The sequence below is a fragment of the Cupressus sempervirens genome, chromosome 5, assembly GCF_028749045.1.
Source record: "Cupressus sempervirens isolate cs-2001-9-10 chromosome 5, ASM2874904v1, whole genome shotgun sequence".
NCBI classification, from domain to species: Eukaryota; Viridiplantae; Streptophyta; class Pinopsida; order Cupressales; family Cupressaceae; genus Cupressus; species Cupressus sempervirens.
In genome coordinates, this window is record NC_143122.1 from 55,732,708 (window position 1) to 55,755,365 (window position 22,658).

General features: G+C 36.5%; 1 protein-coding gene across 1 annotated transcript in view; it reads left to right on the forward strand.

The window, feature by feature from the left end:
- Positions 1-503: 503 nt before the first annotated feature.
- TPR2 (Tetratricopeptide repeat (TPR)-like superfamily protein) overlaps positions 504-22,658 on the forward strand; it is a 102,603-nt gene continuing 80,448 nt past the window's right edge. Inside the window, exon 1 of the mRNA XM_089828570.1 lies at positions 504-975. Within this exon, the coding sequence (XP_089684696.1) occupies positions 871-975 (105 nt within the window). The 5' untranslated portion in view covers positions 504-870. The remainder of the gene's footprint in view (positions 976-22,658) is intronic.

Below are 22,658 nucleotides of genomic sequence, written 5' to 3' on the forward strand. Positions count from 1 at the left end.
AGTTTGCCATAGATAAGTTTTTGAGTGCCATGTAGACTAATAACATTGATAGAATAAATGCTTACTACATTCAAGAATTCAACCCAACCTTAGAACATGGTGAGAAAGCATGACAAGGGGCTGCTATTAAAGGAAAAACAAGGTTTTTAGTGGCACAATTGAGGACAATATCTCATCATCTTAAATGGGAGACAGGTAGATGGAAGAGGTCCAAAGAGTTATGGGAGGAGAGAATTTTCATGTTTTGTGAGATGGGAACAGTTAAAAATAAATGATACTTTCCCAATGAATGCACAACCCATGATGAACTTTGCGCTCATTATCAAATCATCTCAATTTATTTGAAGAAAATCAAATTAACGAAAAGGTAATTTTTTTTTTAATATAATCTTTAATAGAATTTTGAAAAAAAAAAGGTTTTTAGTTATGATCTATAATAGAAAATGGAAAAAACAAATAAATATTAAAATTGCTTAAGCCTACTGTCTTCTTCCATTAGCCTGTTTGATGTCATAAACATTATTCAGACCACTCAATTCATACACTGCTCACTCCTTCTTGAATTAGAATGACGCGCTGTCTCAATATAGGTATCATTTTTTTCAAACTTCCTTCGGTATCAGCATGAGGGAATAGATCTGTCATTATCAAACCGAAAACAATTTATCTTCTTAAGCGGGGACTGCACTGAGAGGAAACAAAACCTAAATTGGGAGTCCAACAACAATCAGTTCCCAGATTGAAGACAATTTGCTCTCACTTACTCAAGCGCCAAACAGCGCTCTCGCAGTCGCTTAAATTATTTGATAGGATTTACTCTCCAAGTTTCACATAAATTTGTAGTCATTTATATGTGAAACTCAATATAAAATGGCACTATGGATGGAAGAAGGCAGCACACCATTCACTGAGAAAGAACAAGCGGATTTGGATGCCATCAATGCCCTTCGAGAATCTTCTGCACTGGAACTCAAGGTACACATAATCAAACATAGGTCTTCATTTCACTTCCTCCTACTGCTTTCCCTTTTATACCTCTATTCGGATTTGCTTTTCGCTTCTTTATTATTCTCTCTTTCAATCTGGTTTGATTATGGGTGGGCACTAACTCAGGTTCTCAATACATATTATCTTCTTGTCTATCTATCTACAATAGGAAGAGTTGAATATACCCTTTTTCTGTCGAGCCATGCTTAGTTCTTCATTTAGACATTGTCAAAGTTTTGATCCATAATCACTTCATGCTTTTTTGTCACAGTTGCTAAAACTGAAATTTTAAATATTTCACGTTTGTGGCAGCTACTACATTGAAATTTCTCTAAATTTAAATATTGGGTTCAAATTAACGAATTTAAGCAAAATTTTATAGAGATCTAGTTTCATACAAGTGCTAGCAAATATGATGACGTCGACAAATTATTTTTCATTATTGAACTCTGGCCTTGTGGTTCATGTCGTTGTTGGCAGTTTTGTTAGTTCTGTCAGGTTTCTTTTGTTTTTTATCTGTTAAATTTTTACGAGTGCATGATACGAAGTGCCCTGGAAAGAAAGTAACATATCTTTTAAATATAATAAAAATAATAAAAAATATTAAAACTAAGAACTGAAATAACATTTTAAGGGTAAATTTTGGTCGGTAGGACTGCATAAGGTTATGTGCTCATTTGTTTTTGACGGTTGTTTCTACGAATTAGTTGTTCTCAGTTGAAGTCTCCAAGATTTGAAATATATGATAACGAATATGAAAATCGTTGGCATTCTTCGGCCAAATTATCTTTATCAAAGTGTATTCAAAATGGTGAACAAATCTTGTACAATCATTACGTTGAATGATAAATTCTCGAAGTTTATTGATCTGTTAATCAGAAGTAAGGAAATCGATCTGACATTCTGAAGAGTATCTCCGATATCTTGAAGTGTTTTATAAGAAAAGTCTAAAGATAAGTGTAGTCCAAGTTAATTTGAGACTGAGTCTGATTTCTAGATCGAAAATTGGAAACAAAGGCTTCATATATTCCTGCTCTATTCAACAACTGAGGGCCTCTTACAAAAATACCCTTTTAAACTTATACACGTCAAGCTGTCGTGTTAAAAAGATGAAGCTTTCCAAGAAATCACATACAAAATGATTGAAAAATTGTTCAAACCATGCATCGTGGTACATCGTCAGAATGAATGATAAGAAACCAGATGCGGGCTCTCCAAATAGATAATTACAATCAAAAGTAGAAAACCAAATTTAGCGATTCTTCCAATTATGTATGCTTTGGTACACCATTAAATAGTCACGAAGCCATTGATTAGAAGTTAGAACTGTATTATGATTGAGTAACTAATTAGTTCATGAAAATTGATAAATTTTTATTCTTGCACTAAGATTATTAAAATAAATTCTCTAGAGCATAATCTTGGGTAGATATAAGACCTGTTGTATCTGAGTATACATTTCTACCGAACCAAGTTTTTGTAGCATGGCCACTAGTCATGCAGCTTAGATAGTTAATAGAGAGCTGGATGCTAACTTTGACAAGAGGGGTAGACAATAGCTTAAAATATTGTCTCTCTCTTGCAACTTTTAGTCGCCTAATTCGGGAAGCTTGTAAGGAACAGAAAAGAATTGCAGCAGAAAGTAAATTGTATAAAGAAAATCTTTTGTCACTTGGCCACAAGTCATACAGATTAGATACTCAATAGAGGATTCAATGCTAACTTTGACAAAAGGGGGTAAGCTAACATTTTAAATTATTGTGGCTCTGATTTGACTGTTATTTTCCTAAATCTGGTTCACTTGGTCACAAGTCGCACAGATTATATACTTAATAGAGGATTCGATGCTATCTTTGACAAGAGGGGTTAAGATAACATTTTAATTTTTTATGGCTCTGATGTGACTGTTATTTTCCTAAATCTGGAAACTAAAAGTGAACAGAAAATAATTGCAAAGAAAGAAAGGAGTCTAGAAAGAAGTTTGAAATCTCTTTGTAGCTCAGTCACAAGTCATACAGCTTAGATAATCAATAGACTCACTATTCGCTTTGACAAGAGGCAGGGAGACAGCATTTTAAAATGTTGTGGCTTTGATACCACACTTAATTGAATATTTCCTAAGTTGAATTTTACCATAAATAACATTTTCAGACATCACATAAATCATCATTCTTTCCCAAGAAGTTATGGTTGCAATCTCAGATAGAAAGCAAAGCTAGTATGGGTACTGCAATTGGCTGAATGCACAGATGTTCCAAGATCTTAAGACATTCAAGATATCTTATGTGGAATGATTCCTTTTTCTCATGAGGGATACTAGGTACCCAATCTGCTTTGTTATTAATGGATTATGGCCTTTTGTTATGAGACTTGAGGGTCTTGTGGTGTTTGTGGTTTTAGAGGGTGGCTTGCCCCATGTGGAAAATCTTCAGACCAAGAGTTTGGTTGTTGCTTCTGATGTCCACTCCATATGCACGTGGCTCCAGATTTATTGAGGACCTAGTCCCATTTGGGATGTCTTCGTTGCAGATAGTTACATCCCTCTTGCTTCATCTTCTTTTGGCATTCACAATGATGGGCATCCCTACCTGGACCTTTCTCTAGAGAGCACCAAATGCTCCACACCTTGCAATATCATTCTTTTGTGAAACTTTGATTACCATATTGTGACCCTCTAGACACCCATTCATTATCTTGCAAAGGATGAGCTATGTCTTCATGAGATGGATCTTGAGGAGTTTGTTTTATAGAGAGTTTCTGTTGACAGGAATATTGCTATCATTATCTATGGAGAAATCTTCGATCAAGGGAATCTTAGATCCTCCACATTCTCAATGGGCTTCCTCACTCCCCTAATTTTGATAGATTCACCCATTTTTCTCATGGCGGTGCTGCAAGTGTCATGGATCGTGTTCGCACTTGTGGGTCCCTCATGCTCCATATCTGCGGTCTCCATACATCTCCCCAGCAATTGCTGATCATGCCACAATGCCCTTCACCCTTCTTGCTAATTCTCACTTGTTTCATCCACCCCCTCTCACCGTGTCCCTTATCGCTAGACATCCCACTATCTGTTTTGTTGATGACCATACATTTTATTATTCAACTTGTCTCTCCCTTCTTTTGATGGATTTCTACTCCATCCCCTTTCCCACCATCAACTCCATGTATGACTTCATCAAGGCCTTTGGGATGCTGCCTTTCAATCTTGTCCCCACACTTTACTTCTCCCTCAGCTTCCTTACCTGCATGGATCTTGCTCTATAAATTGGTGGTTTGTCGATCAATGCAAATCTCTTCACCGAAGGCTTTGGTTATTTCTATATCATGACCCTTCTTCTGTGCTTTAGGCTCAGACCTGTTCTGATACCATGAAATTGTTGAAAACTGAACAAACAAAGAAAACGGAATGAATATTGCATTAACAACGAACTGTTAAACAGAGTTTACAGACGCTGATTATAGCGCAAACAAAAAAGCAAGGTTATTTAAATAAAGACATCTTTAAATAGAACTGAAAGAGCAAAGAAAGAGAAAGCGCAAATGACCATCAATTAGGACTAGCTAAATATAGTGAGATATTAAAAATATTTAAATTATTCTTATACATCTATGGGGATTATTGTTGTCTTCTCTGTTGCAAGAAGTGGGATCTCTTCCTTCTCAGTGCCTTGCCCTCTTTGCTGGTCTTCACTACCCCTCCAAACACTTTTGATGCACTCTTCTCCCAAGGAAATCTGCAGGTATAGCCTCTGAAGCCAGCCCCATTGCATAGGCTTCATATCCTAGCTCTCTGTACGATGTGCCAAACCAACTCAATGTGTTGATGCCAAACCAATTCAATGTGTTGGTTCCTACTTCACCATCTATATTTTCACCTCTAATATCGCCATTAAAAATATTATATGAAATATAATCAACAAAATAGTAACTACTGCAACAGATATAATCCTCAATAATACAATATAATATGGAAAAATTAACACGTTACACAACCATCCACGATAATTGATGATGCTTACTATCAATGTGATTTCAACTTTTAATCAATTTACTATTATTAAGGCTTTTTGGAAGCAATAGAAGAAAATTTTATTATTAAAAAATATAGCAAATCCATGGAATGGTGCTAAATAAATCATGCAATCATTACAAACTATAGGCACTAAGGTAGCCCCACCTATCACCTAAACACATAGGCATTGTAGGAGCTTCCAAAAAAGCAAAAGTGGCACCATGACAGTCAGCTGATGCAAGCAGCATGGACACTTAAGGAATACCATTGCCAACAGTGATGTTTGCCTTGTGAACTCATCATATAATTAGCAATTTGTTGCAGCACAAACACAATCTCTCCATGGAATGACATCAGGTTGAACCAGGGGTTTCCATTTACTAATCTAGTTATGCTAATTGCAAGTTTCTATTCTCCAATCTCTAGTGACAGATGAACAAGATCTCCAATTGATTTGAAGCAATCAATTAATAAAACAAACATACCATCTTTCATCATGGCTTAGATGAAAAAGTCACTTGAGTGCCCAACTTTTTTTCCACAAGACAAATTCAAATTCTTCGCTTTTTCTCTCCACAAGATCCTCACTCACAACCTGCGGCCAATGCAACTTAAGAAATAAAAAATATTTACCTAACACAAATGGCTCCATATCGTGGGTTCCCACTTTAACAGCACTTAAGGAGCTCTTTAGAGTTTAATACAACACCCTTAGAGAATATAGTTTATTTCCCTAAGCCTACAGGAAATGTGAAATATGCTTTCAGATCATGATGGAACTGTATTTGAAAAGGGAAGATTACAATCCGTCTGCTTTGAAATTGCTTGTCCTCAAGCAATTCAGATTTGACCTTCCAACTACTTCCATCTGAACCTTTTGCAAATACTAGGTTTATTAATCATCCGAGGGAGTTGCCGCATCCATTTGTTCAATCTATCAAAAGGGTGAGAGAGCTTCTGCAAACCCCTCCATTATTTGTTTTGTCCTTGTAAATTCAAACTTACAAGGGGCTGCCTTATGTGAAGATGAACTCACCATCATGCTTAAACTATGCTTCTCTGATGTAAGAAGTAGATGAAAATCTACTATCATTTTTCAGTTTTGTTAAGCACTCCATGTGGACTCATAGGAGGAAGCAGCAAATTTTTAACATGATCATCTTTTTCATGCCTTGGGCTGCCAATAAGGAGCCCACCCTCCTTTGTCAAAATAGGAATTGTGGAGATAACCTTGATATTTTTATCCTTGTGAAAAATAATTTCAGTTTTAAGAGTCAAAAACATTTCCTTCAATTACTTTCCTGTCAATATGGTGATCCTGGAAATCTATTTTATGGGGTAGAAGCTCAAGTTTTGGAAGACTCTGTTCAATTATACACCATCAATACAAACATTTTGTTTGGTAGAACTTACTAGCATTCCTTTTTTTGTCAAGGATCATTCATCTTAAATTTGTATGGTGATTCGTTTTGTTTTTGCTCACTTATTTTTGTCAGTTTTGGTTTTGTCCTTTCTTCTTCTTTTGGCTTATGTTCTGTGAATTCTTCTTTGACCTTATCTTGTAATTTTGTCTCCTGATTACTTGCCACTGGTTCCATGATCTTCTATAAAATCTTCATTTGATTTTCTGTCATTGCCCCATGAAGTGAATTTGTATATGTGATTGTGCTCCCAAGCTTCTTTACATGAGAAGCAAAGTTTCTTTCTTTGGAATTCGTTTCTATTTTCATTTTTCTTTTTTGTACGGGAATTTTTCTCTTGCTGGCGCAAAAGAGGTGTCATCGGGTGGATGTTTTTTGGTGGTATTAGGATTTAACAGTTCTAGTAATGTAGTCTTCTTGATGATCCCCATAATAATCTTTTGAGTTTTCCGCTCTCTCTCTCTCTCTCTCTCAATTCTTTTCTATTCCTCTTCATTTTCATCAATATATCTGCATGTTATCCTAATACTGAACTGGAATCTTTTGGGTTTGAGGGACATTAGAATGTATCAAATGATAGATCATTCTGAACTTTTGGCTCAAGAGTTTTGCATTCAATATTGACGATTGAAATATTTTATTAAATCAGTTGTCTCTTCTTTTGGTGAATCTTTGCTTATTTGAAGGAATTTGGGCTGGAAGGCATTGAGCAAAGAACCAATACCTCTGATGCACTTCTAGTAGATGATTTTGGCACTCCAAGAGCTTTTTGCCCTTAGATAACTTGCATCAACATTGCCATCATGTCTTTAAGGGCTTGGTAGATTTCCCTTTGTCCTGCATTCAGATTGACAACTTTTCCAACATTGGCTACATCTTTTTGTCTTTTGTCAAATTGTGCCTTCATTCTGTCATATTGTGTTTGCTCTGATATACTACTATCTACTATTCAGTATATAGCATCAGCTCTTGTTCCATAGGTTGGCAGAATCAAGGCACAAATATGGCTGTAATATGTGATTTCTAATTTTCAAAATTAGATTTTCTGCAACAGATATTGCCCTCAATATCATATTTAGAAATATGTCCTATTATACCCGTTTTGAAAATCTCCTTGTTTTCTTTAAGCATAATAAAACCTAATTCATAAGGATAGTTGCATTATTAGTTATAAGTATAAATTTAACCTAGAATTTGTAGTTTTTAATAATTATTATGTAACTCACATTAACACAGATTAAAAGCTTGTAATGTATCTCAGAAAATGTAAAACTTATCATTATATCTCTGCTGTAATTCTCCAAGAACCTGCAGTGTTATCTCTCTTTTAAATGTCTTTGACTTATTTGCTAAAATTTGCCAAGTCCCATTCACTAACTCAGCTATAGAAAGTAAGTTTGTGTCCTTTGATTTCAGGCCTAAAGGGATTTTGTCCTCAGGTTGGTTAAATACTTAATTCTTGGTACATTGGAAATATAAGTAGTTATTTTTTCACCAATTTATGTCTTCCTTTCCTTACTTGGACTCAAATAGATTATTTATCCAAGAGTCACCTACTCTTTGAATGTCCCTTTATAACTTCATCAGTTTATCCGAGCATTGCCTTGTTGTCTTTTGCAATTTCTTTAATTTGGTATCTTTTTGTCTTTTAGTGCTGACGCAGTTTTTCTCATTCAGCACATCTAATTCCTTTGGTGGCAAAAATGACATTTTATTAAAAAGTAACCCTCTCTTGTCATGTAGCAGCTATTCCAAATGGGGCCTTCTTAAAATCACCTTGATATATTAATAATTTAATTTTTGAATCAGGGTGATATTAGAAAGGTTGTATAGGATAGTTAATAGGCTTGATGGTGAATCAACCAAAGATGAAGTCAGAAGGTATAATTGGTCGAATAGTTTTTAAGAAGCCATTGGGTATCTGTGCTTGTATTTCTCTCCTGATTTTTTTCTCATTGAGAACTTGGGTTATGGTTGTGTGGAATTTGTTGTCAGAATTGTTTGGGCAAACAAATGAAATTAAGGAAGATTTGTTGGAAAATGAACTAATAAGTCTCAGCCCATGCCATTTTGACAATACAGGACTTCATCATCAAATTGAAGCCTCTAAAAGAACAATTGAAGGATTGTAAATTTGAAATTATCAGATTTAAAGTCTCATCACTACCTTCATCTCTACCTCATCATTCATCACAAGATCTCTTCTTCTTCCGGATCCTGGACTGTCATTTTCACTAGTCTGGCCTTTGTGCAGCTTTTGGTACTGATATGGGGACATCTGAGCAAAGACTTCACACATCTTCATCTTCCATCCCTCATATTCCTTTGTATATCGGTTTTGTATCTTGCATACACCTTTGGTTTTGTATCTTTTTAAGTAGATAATATTGTTCAATGATCATGGACCAGCTTCTATATTCAGTTTCCACCATCTACCATTGGTGCAATAGATTCTACAATGAGGGGTTGCTGCATGGTTTCTCTTTTTTATTTCTTATGGGCGGGGAGGAGATTTTTTTGATCACATGGAGTCTTGTAGGTAAGGATGGAAAATTTGTTTAGCAAAATAAATATAATTCCTTCATTTATTCTGAACCACAGTACTGCAAATTTAATGAAATGTTTTCTGAATTTTCTGACCTGCTAAACCTGCAAAAGCATGTAATGCCCAAATTGGACCTTTGTTTTAAGCCAATGAAGAGAATCAGAAGATTTTCATGCATCAAGTTTTGATAATCACAGTGGGTTTTCATTCTTCGGGAGAGATGTTAAACCAGGATTCCACAGCAAAGGTTTCTAGAAATTAATAATGATAGAATGATTTTCTTTTTCCATTTTTTTTAATAATTCCGTTTCAATCTAATCCTGAAAGTAATTCAAAAGCTCTATTTTTATTTTATTTGAATTTTCATCATTTTTCTTTAAAAAAAATAAAATTATTAATTGAATATTCCTTTTAACTGAATTTTTATTTGCTTTTTGTCCCCATTTAAGAAAATAGATTAAATGTCCTTTTCCAAATTTATAACTTGAGATACCTTTGAGACAACCTAACAAATCAAATTTATCAGATTTCCACAATCCATTTGAATTTAAAGCTTAAAACTTCTGGTTTTGACTGTGCTTGTTTTTTAGCATCAATGTTTCGGATCACACTTTGTGATCCATCATCAGGATGTAAGTATTACAGGAAGTAATTGGTAAAATACTTGCTTCATATTAAGAATGATCAAGAGATCAATATATACAAAAGAATGAATCATGTTTCCTTAGGAAACAATCATAAATAATAGAAACATTCTATTCTAGATACAAGAAACTAAATATTAGAAACATTCTAATATTTTTAGGAGATTACAATAGATACCATTAAATAATAAATAATAATAATAGAAACTATCTATTATCATATTACCCTCCCTTAATGGTTAATCTATCCACAACACCAAGCTGTCCTCTGAATTGGACAAACTTATCTGGATAAAGAGGCTTGGTGAGAATGTTTGCAACCTGATCCACTGTAGGAATCCACTGCAAGTCAATTGTCCTGTCTTCAACCCACTGTCGTATGTAGTGACAGTGAACATCCACATGCTTAATTCGTTCATGGAAGATTGGATTTCGAGCTAACTTGATAACACCTTGATTATCAATAAACAAAGTTGTCGAGTCTGCTTGTGACATCTGCATATCACCAAGCATTCGACAAAGCTAAACAACTTTACAACCTGCCTCGACTATCCCTTTGTATTCAACCTCTGTAGAGGAGAGAGAAACTGCATGTTGCTTCTTATTGGTCCGTGTGATGTCAATGAAACCCAAACTGAACACATTTAGAAGTTGACTTTTTATCATCAATAAAACCTACCTAGTTTGAATTTGTAACCCACCGAGTTTACGATTAGAACTCGAAGAGTCAAGAAGTCCATAATAAGTAGTACCCTTCACATAACAAAGCACACGCTTTGCTACCATCCAATGATCAGCCTTAGGAGCTGTCATAAAACATGAGGTGTAGCTGATTGCGAAGCTGATATTAGGTCTAGTAGTAGAGAGGTAGATGAGGCTGCCTACTAGTTGCCTGTATGTAGTATCATCAATTGGAGGAGAATCAGACTTGGCTGATAACTTCAGACCTTTCTCCATGGGTGTAGATGTAGGCTTGCAATCCTGCATACGAAATTTGTCTAACAAAGCCCTGGCATATTTGGACTGAGAAATGAATATACTAGTAGACTGCTGCCAAATCTCAACACCTAGGCAATAATGCATGAGCCCAAGTTCGATTTGATTCCCTTAATTAAAGATGCTGAACTTCTAGTGATGATCAAATAATCCACATAAATGACCAGTAGGATGATGTCACTATGAGTAATCTTGATGTACAAGTTTAAGTTTGAAGAACTCTTTTTGAAGCCTTATCACTGAGGTACTTATCAATTTTCATGTACCATGCCCTAGGGGCCTACTTCAAACCATAGAGAACTTTCACTAGTCTAAGAACTGGTGATCTTTACCAACAACCTTGAAACTAGGAGGCTACGTCATGTATAACTCTTCTTGCAAGTCACAATTTAGTAAAGCACTCTTGATGTCCATCTAATAGACCTTCTAGCCAAACTGTGCTTCCATGGCTAGGACTAATTTGATTGTGCTCATTTTTGCAATAGGAGCAAAGGTCTTCTCATAATCAATGCCCTGACACTGAGAAAAGCCCTTTGCAACTAAACGAGCTTTGTACTTATCCAAAGTACCATAAGAATTGTATTTGATTTTGTAAGTGTTATTCTTCAGTAGGCTCTGGTGTTCAGATGTCATGGCCTATTCCCACTTTGGAATTCCTTTAGCTTCAAAATATGTTTGAGGTTCAAACATACTGTTAATGTTGGCCATGAGAGCAAAGTTAACTAACTTTGTAGGTTTGCTCTTTTTCCAAGCAGTTCTCCCATCAATGAGCTCATCATCTCTAAGATCAACAATTGTCTTAGCCCACCACTTAGGTCGGGAAGGAGAATGACGAACATTAGTATCTTAAGATGCTCTATAATCAGCTTACTCATCAGAAGAATTGAGATCAAATTCAGGTGAAGGATTTACATATCTAGGTGATCCTACAGGAGAAGCCGAAGGTGTACAGGAATCATTGGTATAACTAGAGTTGTAGGAGCCCTCCCATCAGTTGGACTTAATGGAAGCCAAACTCCCAAATCATGAGCTTGATAGGTTGGTCTCTTGGATTAGGAACAAGAGAAACAAGCATGTATGGTCCTTGTTGCTCAACAAAGATTACATCACGACTGTACATGAGACAAGATGCCTTAGTGTCCAGGAAGCGGTATGCTTTGTGAAGACAACTGTATCGAACAAGTATGAGTTTTTGACTCTTGGTATCCAACTTGGTGCGTGACGCATTAGGGGTCCAAACAAAAGCAAGAGCCAAAAACCTTCAGGTGACTGATTCTAGGCTTGCGACCTGACCAAGTCTCTTCCAGAGTCTTACCTTTGACCACTATTGTGGGTGATCAGTTCAAAAGATAAACTACAATTTAATTACTTCTACCGAAAACTTCTTCATAACATGTCTGTGTTCAAGCATGGATCAAGCCATCTCGGTGATTGTTCTGTTCCGATGTTTAACTTCATTGTTCTACTGTGGTGTGTGGTTAACAAGTTCTTGATGCCATGAGTATCACAGAAGCTAGAGAATTCATTAGAACAAAACTCGCCCCCTCTGCGTCCCCTCCCCCTTTTTTGACCTAAGAGTAATAATAGATATCCTAGACTCCTTTTCAACTAAAGGTTTAAACTTCTGAACTACAATAGATGCTTCTAATTTTGTTTTAAGAAAATATACCCACATTTTTCTACCTGAAATCATCAACAAACAACTAAAAATACTTGGACCTAACAACAGAGGGAGTGGCCATAGGGCTGCAGATATCGACATGAACAAGCTGAAGTACCTGAGAAGCTCGCCATCAATCGCCATTGGTGAAAGGTGTGTGATGTTGCTTCCCAGCCTTGCATGCATCACAAACTTCAAGTTGTTGAGCTTGAATCTTTGGCAATTTGAGGACAAGTTCTCCACGAGCAAGCTAAGAGAGATAGTGCACATTCAAGTGCCCATACCGCTGATGCCAAAGTGCTGACATAAGACTACTGAGCAGCCATAGCTAAGTCCTGAGAATCACTAGAATTAGTAAGTCTGAAAAGACCATGATTCTCAAGACCCATTACAACAATAGACTGAGTCACACTATCAGTGATGGTGCACTAATGTGAACTGAAGGTGACATCCAACTGTGGAGAGTGTCGCAACAACTAACTGATTGAGAGTAGATTTAGTTCCATCCCTAGAACATAGTACACATCGAGGAAAATGAGATTCCTCCCAACAGATTGAATCCGAATGTTGCCTTTGTTGACAACGATGTACTCTTTTCCTCCACCAAAAATAAAAGAATTTGAATAAGGCTGGTAATTAGTGAACTGGTTTTTGCGGTGGGTGAAATGACGAGAGGCACTTGAATCAATGCACCAGGCAGACAACTTCACATGATTTGCAGGTTTTTTAGCCATGAAGGCGTAAAGGTTAGATTCTATTTGCTCAGTGTGCATTGCACTATTCGCTTTGGGAGATAAATCATATTGTTTAGATTGGGCAGCTAAGTGTTTCCGACATTCAACCTTCATGTGACCATACTTGTGGCAATAGTTGCATTGAATGTTCTTTTTCATAGAGCCTTTTGAAGCTTGAACAGAAGACTTTTGTTGAGAAGACTGTTGTGAATGAGACTTGCCTTCATCCTTTTGAAAGGATTTAGCAGCAAAGGCTTGCTCTGTGGAGGTGGAGTTGGAACTATTACCGAATTGTTGTTTCCACCGATCTTGCTAAAGCAAAATTGTGCAGAGATTTGTGAACTTCAGATCAACATTAATAGAAGTGATGTTGAGAGTCTTGATAAGATGCTTGTAGGACATGGGTAAACTTCTGAGGGTTATGATAACAATGTCCTCTTCCTCCATCTTGCATCCAATAGCAAGCAACTGATCATGGATTTCCTGAATCCTATTTAGGTGTTCTTGGAGCGATTTTCCCTCATCCATGACGATAGAAAACTAAGTGTTCTTGAGAAAGAAGGTTTTGCTTTTGTCTGAAGTCTCAGAAGTTTCTTGAGATGCACCCATATCTTGACAGTTGTTTTGTCGTATGCAATCTGAGGGAGCTGATCATTAGCTATAGATAATTTGAGAAAGATCATTGTCTCCCGATTATTTTGATCAATATTGACTGCAGTTAGACGTTATGTAACACCCAAAACAATCTGATCCGCATTCCAATAGTCAAAGATTGTTAACATCTGTTGCTTCCATGTGCTATAATTTCGACATTGAATTTTCAATTTCCATTGAGTTGATTGTTTGTCAAAGATGCCATAGTGCATTTTTTAGTGAAAAATGTGAAAATCTGTTAATGGACGTACTTCAAGGCAAAATTTTGGAAGACCTAGATAAAATGAAGAGGTACCCAGAAGAGAGCTCAAAAAACCAAGAAAGAAGATGTTGTCAGGTTTTGGATTCACTGGTTCGAAGATCGAGGCACCTAGAAAATTCTAACTACTTAGTTGAGCTCTCAAAAAACCCACCAAGAAAATTTATTAATAATTTGGATTTGGTCTAAAAAATTAGGGTTTAGAGCAAAACCCTATTCGGCTGCAAAACAAGCTCCAAACAATGGCAGATTTGCAGAAAAAATGCTAATTCTAGGCGCAAATCTGGTGTTGAGGGTTGAAGAAACCCTAGATGTCGCCCCAAGGAGCTTAAAACACCACATAAAAACTGGAAATCTGTTGAAGTTTGTAGCTTCGGTTAGACAATATTTGTAATTGATATCAGAATCTATACATACATACATACATACATACATACATACATACATACATACATATATATATATATATATATATATATATATATATATATATATATATATATATATATGAGTACATACTGATATATATACACATGTATATATTCTGAATTTATCAATTGTATATTTGTTGTTCTCTACATCATAACCGATATCATATATATATTCTGATTGTATCACAGCGGTATCTTATTTATACTGATCCTTATTTTGAATCAATATTGATTTGAATGCTTCAAATTGGGCTGCGATCAACACCATATTGGTTATTGATATCATTATTGATGGTAAACATATAATGATCTTTGATTGGTGATTATTACTTGTTAATTCCAATCGGGTATGATCGTGAATGATCATGTCTCCATTTAGAGACATGCCCATTACCCTTTCGTGATATATGTATATTCAATCTGCCCAAACTTGCTAAGTATCAAAATCTATTAATACAAGGCAGATTTGAAGGAGTGTAAATCAAACTTGAAGAATAATTATGACATATACATTCTGAACCAATTCATTGTCATTCAAACCTGCAATCAAATAGATCAACTGTGAGCATTATACTGAAATTAAATAAATATTCTGAAATCTGATAGAAACTTTACAAAATCCCATCCAAAACCACGAGCATAAACCCGTTGCGGCGACCAGTATAAAATGCGATGTTTTGGCATCAAAACTCTGCATATCAGGGCCAAAAAAGGTGTTAGTACAGACACAATTTGCAGTCAAAAGACACAGGAGCAGGAGATATGCTTGCAAAATCCAACAACTTTGAAACCCTGCAAAGGTAGAAAATGTCTATTTCAAAAAAACGCGATTTGTAACAGGAAAGCCTTGTGCATGGTTTATTTTCAAAAAAAATTGGCACTGATATCATAGTATAGTAAGTAATTGGTAAAATACGTGCTTCGTATTAGCAATGATCAAGAGATCAATATATACAAAAGAATGAACGATGTTTCCTTAGGAATCAATTGTAAAGAATAGAAACATTCTATTCTAGATACATGAAACTAAATATTAGAAACATTCTAATATATATTGGAGATTACAATAGATAACCATAAACTTATAAATAATAATAATAGAAACTATCTATTATTGTAATAGTAAGAGCAAAGAGGATATTTTGTTTGGCATCTTATGTTTACATATCCTACATGCTCTTTGCTCTCACATCTTGATGATGGATCACAAAGTGTGATCCGAAACGTTGATGCTAAAGAACAAACACTATCAAAACTAGAAGTTTTAAGCTTTAAACTTAATATATTCTATTTCCTTGCAAATTTACCCTTTAATCTTGGGGCAATAAAAATAGGCTTCAAGTCCTCTCATTTCATTTAGTTTGAAATAGGGGACATTACATGCTTTTGCTAGCATCTTTTAGAATATTTGCAGTAAGATGCCTAGTGTGAAGTGAGGGATTATGTGACCTTATCTAGGAGGAATATGGTTACATATTGTTACCTAGACCCCATTTTTATTTAAAAATGAAATTATGTATGGTCCAAATTGGAGTCATACCCTTTTTCATTAAAGTATTGTGTTAAATTTCAGTCAAGTAAAGGAAACAAACTATTGAACCTTCTAAACATTGAACTAGTTGAACCGGTTCAAATGTTTAATGGGTCCAACTATTGCAATAATAGATAAAATTGTCTATTATTAGTTAATGGTTATCTCATGTAAATATCTTAAGCTTTAGTTTGCTTTCATTTTTTGCTTTCTCTAGAATAGAATGTTTCTATTCTTTACGATCGTTTCCTAAGGAAACATCGTCTCATTCTTTTGTATATATTGACCTTTTAGTCTTTGTTAAAATCAAGTAAGTATTTACCACTAAGTTACCGATTCGGATGCGGATTCTGGAAGCGGATACGGGATGCGGGGATTTTTTTTTTTTTTTTGGATGCGGATGCCGGAGGAAACGTATATAAATATATATTATAATATTAACATATGCAAAGAAATGCAAGAAATATACAAAAACAAATCATTTGATAAAGCATAATATGACTATGAATCTATGATACTTAACAGTTAACTGAACGCTTAAACAAAATTCAAGATATTTCAAAATTCATATGATATTCATATATCAATATCAATATGTGCTTGTCCAACATTAGCGTTTAGTCTTGACTCTTAAACAATAAGTTCAAATAGGTCATGTTCAAGATTCCAACAAAATAGAATTTAAAAACATGGTAAATGATTGAAGTCTGAAGATTCAATCAATCAGAGTCTGGCTCTGAATCATAGGGATTTGCAAGAAAATCCACATTCTCATTGTCATCTCCAACTGCTGAAAGATAATTTGAACCAAGCATGGTTCCACTTATGCTAGATGCACCATGTGCCACACTAACATCACCGTCTCCAACAGTAACAAGATCATGAAGTGTTGCATCCAAATCTGCACACTCAGGGGCTACATCCCAAAGCTTTGTTGCCCCTTCCTTGTAATGATCATTCTTAAGTGACAAAAGACGCAAGTTGGTGTGGACAAAGACCAAGTCCTCAGCTTTCTTGGAGCCTAACCGGTTGCGCTTCACCGAATGGATAAAGGAGTATGTACTCCAATTCCTTTCAGCAACAGAAGAACTAGAAACCTATATAGTTGTCACAAAACATACAAATGAAAATCAAATTAATTTTATAGAATGTGTGAAACACTAAATTCTACAATGCAAGTGTAAACATAAAATTTTAAAACAAATTTACAAAACAAAATAAAAAACTTACTTGTGATAGGACTTTGATTGCAAGAGGTTGAAGATGCTTGAAAGGTTGACCATACATGTACCACCATGTGATAGCTCCCATTCTATTTTGGTCCTTTAGTGCAAATGGAGAATGCTTTAACCCCGAAGCAAACAACCCAAATTCTTCCCTCACTTTTTTATGCATTTCTTCTAGTGGGAAGAGTCTTGAAAGGGCTTTGTGGCACCCCTCAGCAACCTCCTCATCCGCAAATGGTGCAACTCTACCCGGCATACCAGCTATCTCCTCACTATAGTACCTAGGAGATAAGGCATATGCAAGGAGGTGCAATGGGGTAGTCATCTTATTCCAGCGATGGTTGATAATTGCTTGCACTTGTTTGCATAAGGCTTCACATTGTGTGGGGTCACTCTCATGTGCTTGTATAGAATGTTTTACCTTCTCAACCATGGTGTCCATGCCATCATACACATTCCCTAAGCAAGGTGTATTTGTATCAGCAAAATGGAGCATAGTCATGATGGGCTCGGTGAAATCCAATACATATGCCACACGAGCCCACCAACTCTCATTCAGGATCAAATTCCTGATCCTTTGTGCTCTTTCTGAATTTGAGATCTTCCATACACCCCATTGATGACCAATGACCATTTGACTTAATGCATCTTTTACCTTGAGGAGTCGTCTCATAACGATTGTATGAGATGCAAAACGAGTCTCAGCAACCTAAGCAAGTTAACAATATGTCAATTGACAATATAATTATAAATTTCAATTTTTAACTAAACTACAAAACCATGAAACTTAGTAATTTAAAAAAATTAATTTACCTTCAGCAACTCCAATTTGGAGTATGTTCTAAAAATGGATTGTGACATGTGGTAGTTGGTCACAAACATCTGTATGTCCTCCCCCCCTTCATATATTTTCTTCACCCAATCTACTTCAGTGCCAATCCTTTGCATGATCAAGTTAAGAGAGTGAACAGTGCATGGAGTCCAAAAAATATGGTCATACCGACTCTCAACTAAAGTACCCGCCCCCTGCAATTTTTGGCATTGTCAATGACCACCTGTACCACATTCTCACTACCCACCATCTTAATGGCCTCAATGAGAATTCTAAAAATGAATTCCGAATCCTTTACTTGCCCTTCACAATCAATGGCCTTCAAAAACATTGCCCCTTTGGGGGAAATTGCAATCACATTAATCAGTGGCCGGTTTCTTGTATCCTTCCAACCATCTAACACAATAGTTAGACCCAAAGTTTTGCAAGATTTTTTGATTGGTTGAAGGTCTCTCTCTATATGTGCCCTCTCTTGTTGCAATAAAGTTGTACACACCTTTTCATAGCCCGGGCTTGTGTAGTCAGCTGGTGATTCTTTGATTGCTGCCACCATTTCCTTCCAATATGGTGATCTCACCAAGTTGAAAGAAAGCCCATTCGCATAGAGGCAACGTGCAATAGCTTCATCAGTGCGGTCTCTTGCCCCCATTTTAAATGCGGTGTCCAATGGGCCTCTTTTACGGGTTAAAATTTCCACTTCTTCCTCATCCTCTTCTAGCACAGGTACTTGCAAGAATGGGTGTTGGCAGGATGCCATTGGTTCAGTGGGTGTCTTTGGCTTGCTCTTTGAGGAAGGACCTTGATAGTAGCTTTTTTTTGATCTATTGATCAATGCATCAGCAGCTTCTTGTTCTCTTACACATGAAAGTATTTCCGCGCTAGTCATCCCAGTACCATTTTTGCCTTTGCACATTCCAAATCCTTTGCCAGCAGGGCCCATAAAATGAAGCTTCACTCGAGAATATGAGCTATTGAAAGGTTTTCCTTTGTTACTTTGACAATAATTGCACTTCCAATAGTATGAGCCACCTCCTGAAACTTGCAATATCCGTGTTGTATGTCTCCACAAAGGAGAACCTACATCGATTTTGAAATTATCAGTGCCTTCCCCTCTTTGGGCCCCTATTGAACTTTGACTAGCACTACCACCGGTATCCATTCTTGCCTAGTTTTTTGCAACCTATTTTATAAGAAAATAAGTAAATTTTAATTAGTTCCTAACAACGATGAACATCAATGATCATGCATACAAGTGGAAAGAAGTGAGAAAAACTACTAAAATAGATACCCAAAGTTGCTTCTACATATCTTTCAAAAAAAAAAATTGAAAAAAAACTTTTAAAAAATCTTCAAGAACTTAAAAAAGTCATCAAAAACTCAAAAAAATTCATCTAAATACTCAAGAAAAGGATTGATCACTTACCTTGAATGGTTTAAACCTCTTTGAGAAAGATATCTCTCCCTCTTTGATCGATCCTCTTCGAAAATGCTGAACTTAGCTTCACAATGAAGGAGTGGCTGAAGGTGCAAACAAAACTCTAAAATGACTCTTGTGAATGCTTCTATGTTGTCTTCTAGGGTCGTTTTAGGGTTTTATTGTGAAAAAATGCTTTAAAAAATGCTTTTAGTCACATGTTGTTTCACAGTTTTAAGTTAAAATATACATTATTTTATTGGTTTTCCGCATAACTACCGCGGATGCGTCTGGATGCTCTTGGATTCCCTGCGGATGCTGCCCGGAAGCCACCCGCAGGCATCCGGATGCGGGTGGAAGCTGAGTATCAGCTTCCACCCGCATCCAGATGCCTGGGGTGGCTTCCGGGCAGCACCTGTAGCGCATTCGGAGGCTTCCCGCATCCGTCCGTATCGGATGCGGAAGCCAGGCACTAGGGCCACGAATCGGTATCAGTGATTTACCAATTGCCTCATAATATGGTATCAGAGCTAAAACTTAAATTTTTTCAAAAATATTTATAATTTCTTCTTGAAATGATTTGTTTAAATTTTACCAAAATTATTTCAGCTAATTTCTCCAAAAACCCACCTAGGGTTTTCTACCTAGAGAAATTCTTGAACTAGGGTTTGCAAATCGAGTGGAAATCATGGTTGTTTTTTACCATTCTCAATTGGTATCTGCAAATCGCGATTTCTTTTGCCCAAAATCCTCTCCAAATCACAATTTTTTTGGGCCGAACTCATCCAAATCGCGATTTACTGGTATTAGGCTTGTTTTTTACTGGATTAAATCACAGATTGTCTTGTCTAAAACTCGCACTACGGCTCTGGTCTTTGAACTCATGGGCTTATTTCTGACTCACGGCCACCGTTTGGAGGTCAAACTTTGTGTTTAGCATTGTCTCAGCTTGAAGTCGCAATCTGGGAAACAAATCCGCCTTTTTCGAGTGTTCTTTTATCCAAAATTCGCCATTTTTTTGCAAAATTGACCTTCCAAGCCGTCGACTAGGGTTTTGCCCAAAACCCTAATTTTCGGTGCGCAAAATTTTTTTGATTGCAGATTCTTGGTGGGTTTTTCGAGAGCTCAATTGGGTTGTCTGTTTTTTTTGGGTGCCTCATTTTTTGTGCCTCAATTTTCGAGCCAGTAGATCCATAAATCAGCAACAGATTCCTTCTGTGTTTTTCAATCTCTCTTCTAGGTCACTCTCTAATTCGTCTGGGTCTTCCGAATTTTTGCCTCGAAGAACGTACCTTCACATATTTTCATAGTTTTTCATTGAAAAACGTGCCATGGCATCTCTAACGAATATTTTGCTCGAGCATAACTCAAAATTCAATGGTCGCAATTATGGCACCTGGAAGCAATGCATCATCGCAATCTTTGAATATCGGAACATCGATCAACTTGTTTTGGGTGTTACGAAGCGTCCGACTTTTTCGCGTCCTGATCAAGTTACATGGGATCTGAATAATCAAGAGGCAGTGATGCTTCTCAAATTATTCATAGCTAATGTTCAGCTTTCTCAGATTCCATCCGGCAAGACAGCTGCCAAAATCTAGACACATGTCAAAGGTCTTCATGAGACTTCTAACAAGAGTAGAGCCTTCTTTTGAAAAAACACTCTATTTTTTATTGTCATGGATGAGCGCATCTCGCTCCAGGCACACTTGAATCGGATTCAGGAAATCTGTGATTAGTTATTTGCCATTGGTCGCAAGATGGAGGAAGAGGATATTGTGGTTATCACTCTTCAGAGTTTACCAAAATCGTATGAGCATTTTATCGAGACTCTCAACATCACATCTATTGGTGTTGATATGAAGTTCACTAATCTTTGCACCCTGCTACTTCAACAAGATTGGTGGAAACAACAGTTCAGTAGCAGCTCCAGTTCCACCTCCACAGAGCAAGCCTTTCCACAGAGCAAGCCTTTGCTGTGAAATCCTTTCAAAAGGATAAGGGCAAGTTTCAACAACCATCTTAGCAGAAGTCTTCTGCTCCAGCATCAGATGTTTCTAGAAAGAACATTCAATGCAACTACTGCCACAAGTTTGGTTACATGAAGGTTGAATGTCGGAAATGCCTAGCTACACAATCTAAGCAATCAGGTTCGTAGCCCAAAGTGAACAGTGCAGAGCCAATCGAGCAGGCGAAATTTGCCTTTTACGCCTTCATAGATAAATGACCTGTAGATCATGTGAAGTCATTTGCCTGGTACATTGATTCAGGTGCCTCTTGACATTTTGCTCACTCCTGAGATTGGTTTATTGACTACTAGCCTTATTCATACTGTTATTTTTGGTGGAGGAGAAGAGTACACTGTTGTCGGTAAAGGCAACATTTAGATTCAATCTGTTGGGAGGAATATCATATTTCTTGATGTGTACTACGTTCTAGGAATGGAACTAAATCTATTCTCAGTCAGTCAGTTGCTGCGACATTCTCCACATTTGGCAGTTACCTTCAGTTCACATCAGTGCACCATCACTGATTGGGTGACTGAGTCTACTGTTGCAGTAGGTCTTGAGGATCAGGGTCTTTTTAGACTTACTGATTGTGGTGATTCTCAGGACTTAGCTATGGCTACTCAACGATCTTCTGTCAGCACACTTTGGCATCAATGATATGGGCACTTAAATGTGCATTATCTCTCTCAGCTTGCTCGACATGAGCTTGTTCTTGGATTGCCTGAGATTCAGACTCAACAGCTTGGAGTTTGTGACGCATGCCAAGCTGGGAAGCAACATCGCACACCTTTCACCAGTGGTGATTCTTGGTGAGCTTCTCAGGTACTTCTGTTACAAATGTAAATGGCAGAATACTTGAATGAATTAATCAGAGATCAAACTAATCTATATATACAAAAAGGAGAGTCTAATAGAATAGAAACATTCTATTCTAGACTACACCTAAATATTAGAAACATTCTAATATTTATAGAGATATAATAAGATACAATAGTGAGCATTAAAAAGAAATATGAAGGTTATTTTAATACCCCTCCTTAATGCTCAATCTATTTACTACACCAATAGATCCCCTGAATTTAACAAACTTGTCAGGACCAAGGGGTTTTGTGAAAATATCTGCTGATTGTTTTGAGGTAGGGACATAGCATAACTAAATAGATCCATCTTCTACTAATTGTCAGATGTAATGGCAATGAAGCTCTATGTGCTTGGTTCGTTCATGAAACACTGGGTTCTTGGCAAGTTTGAGTACGCCTTGATTGTCTGAAAACAAAGAAGTCGGACCTGCTTGAGGAAT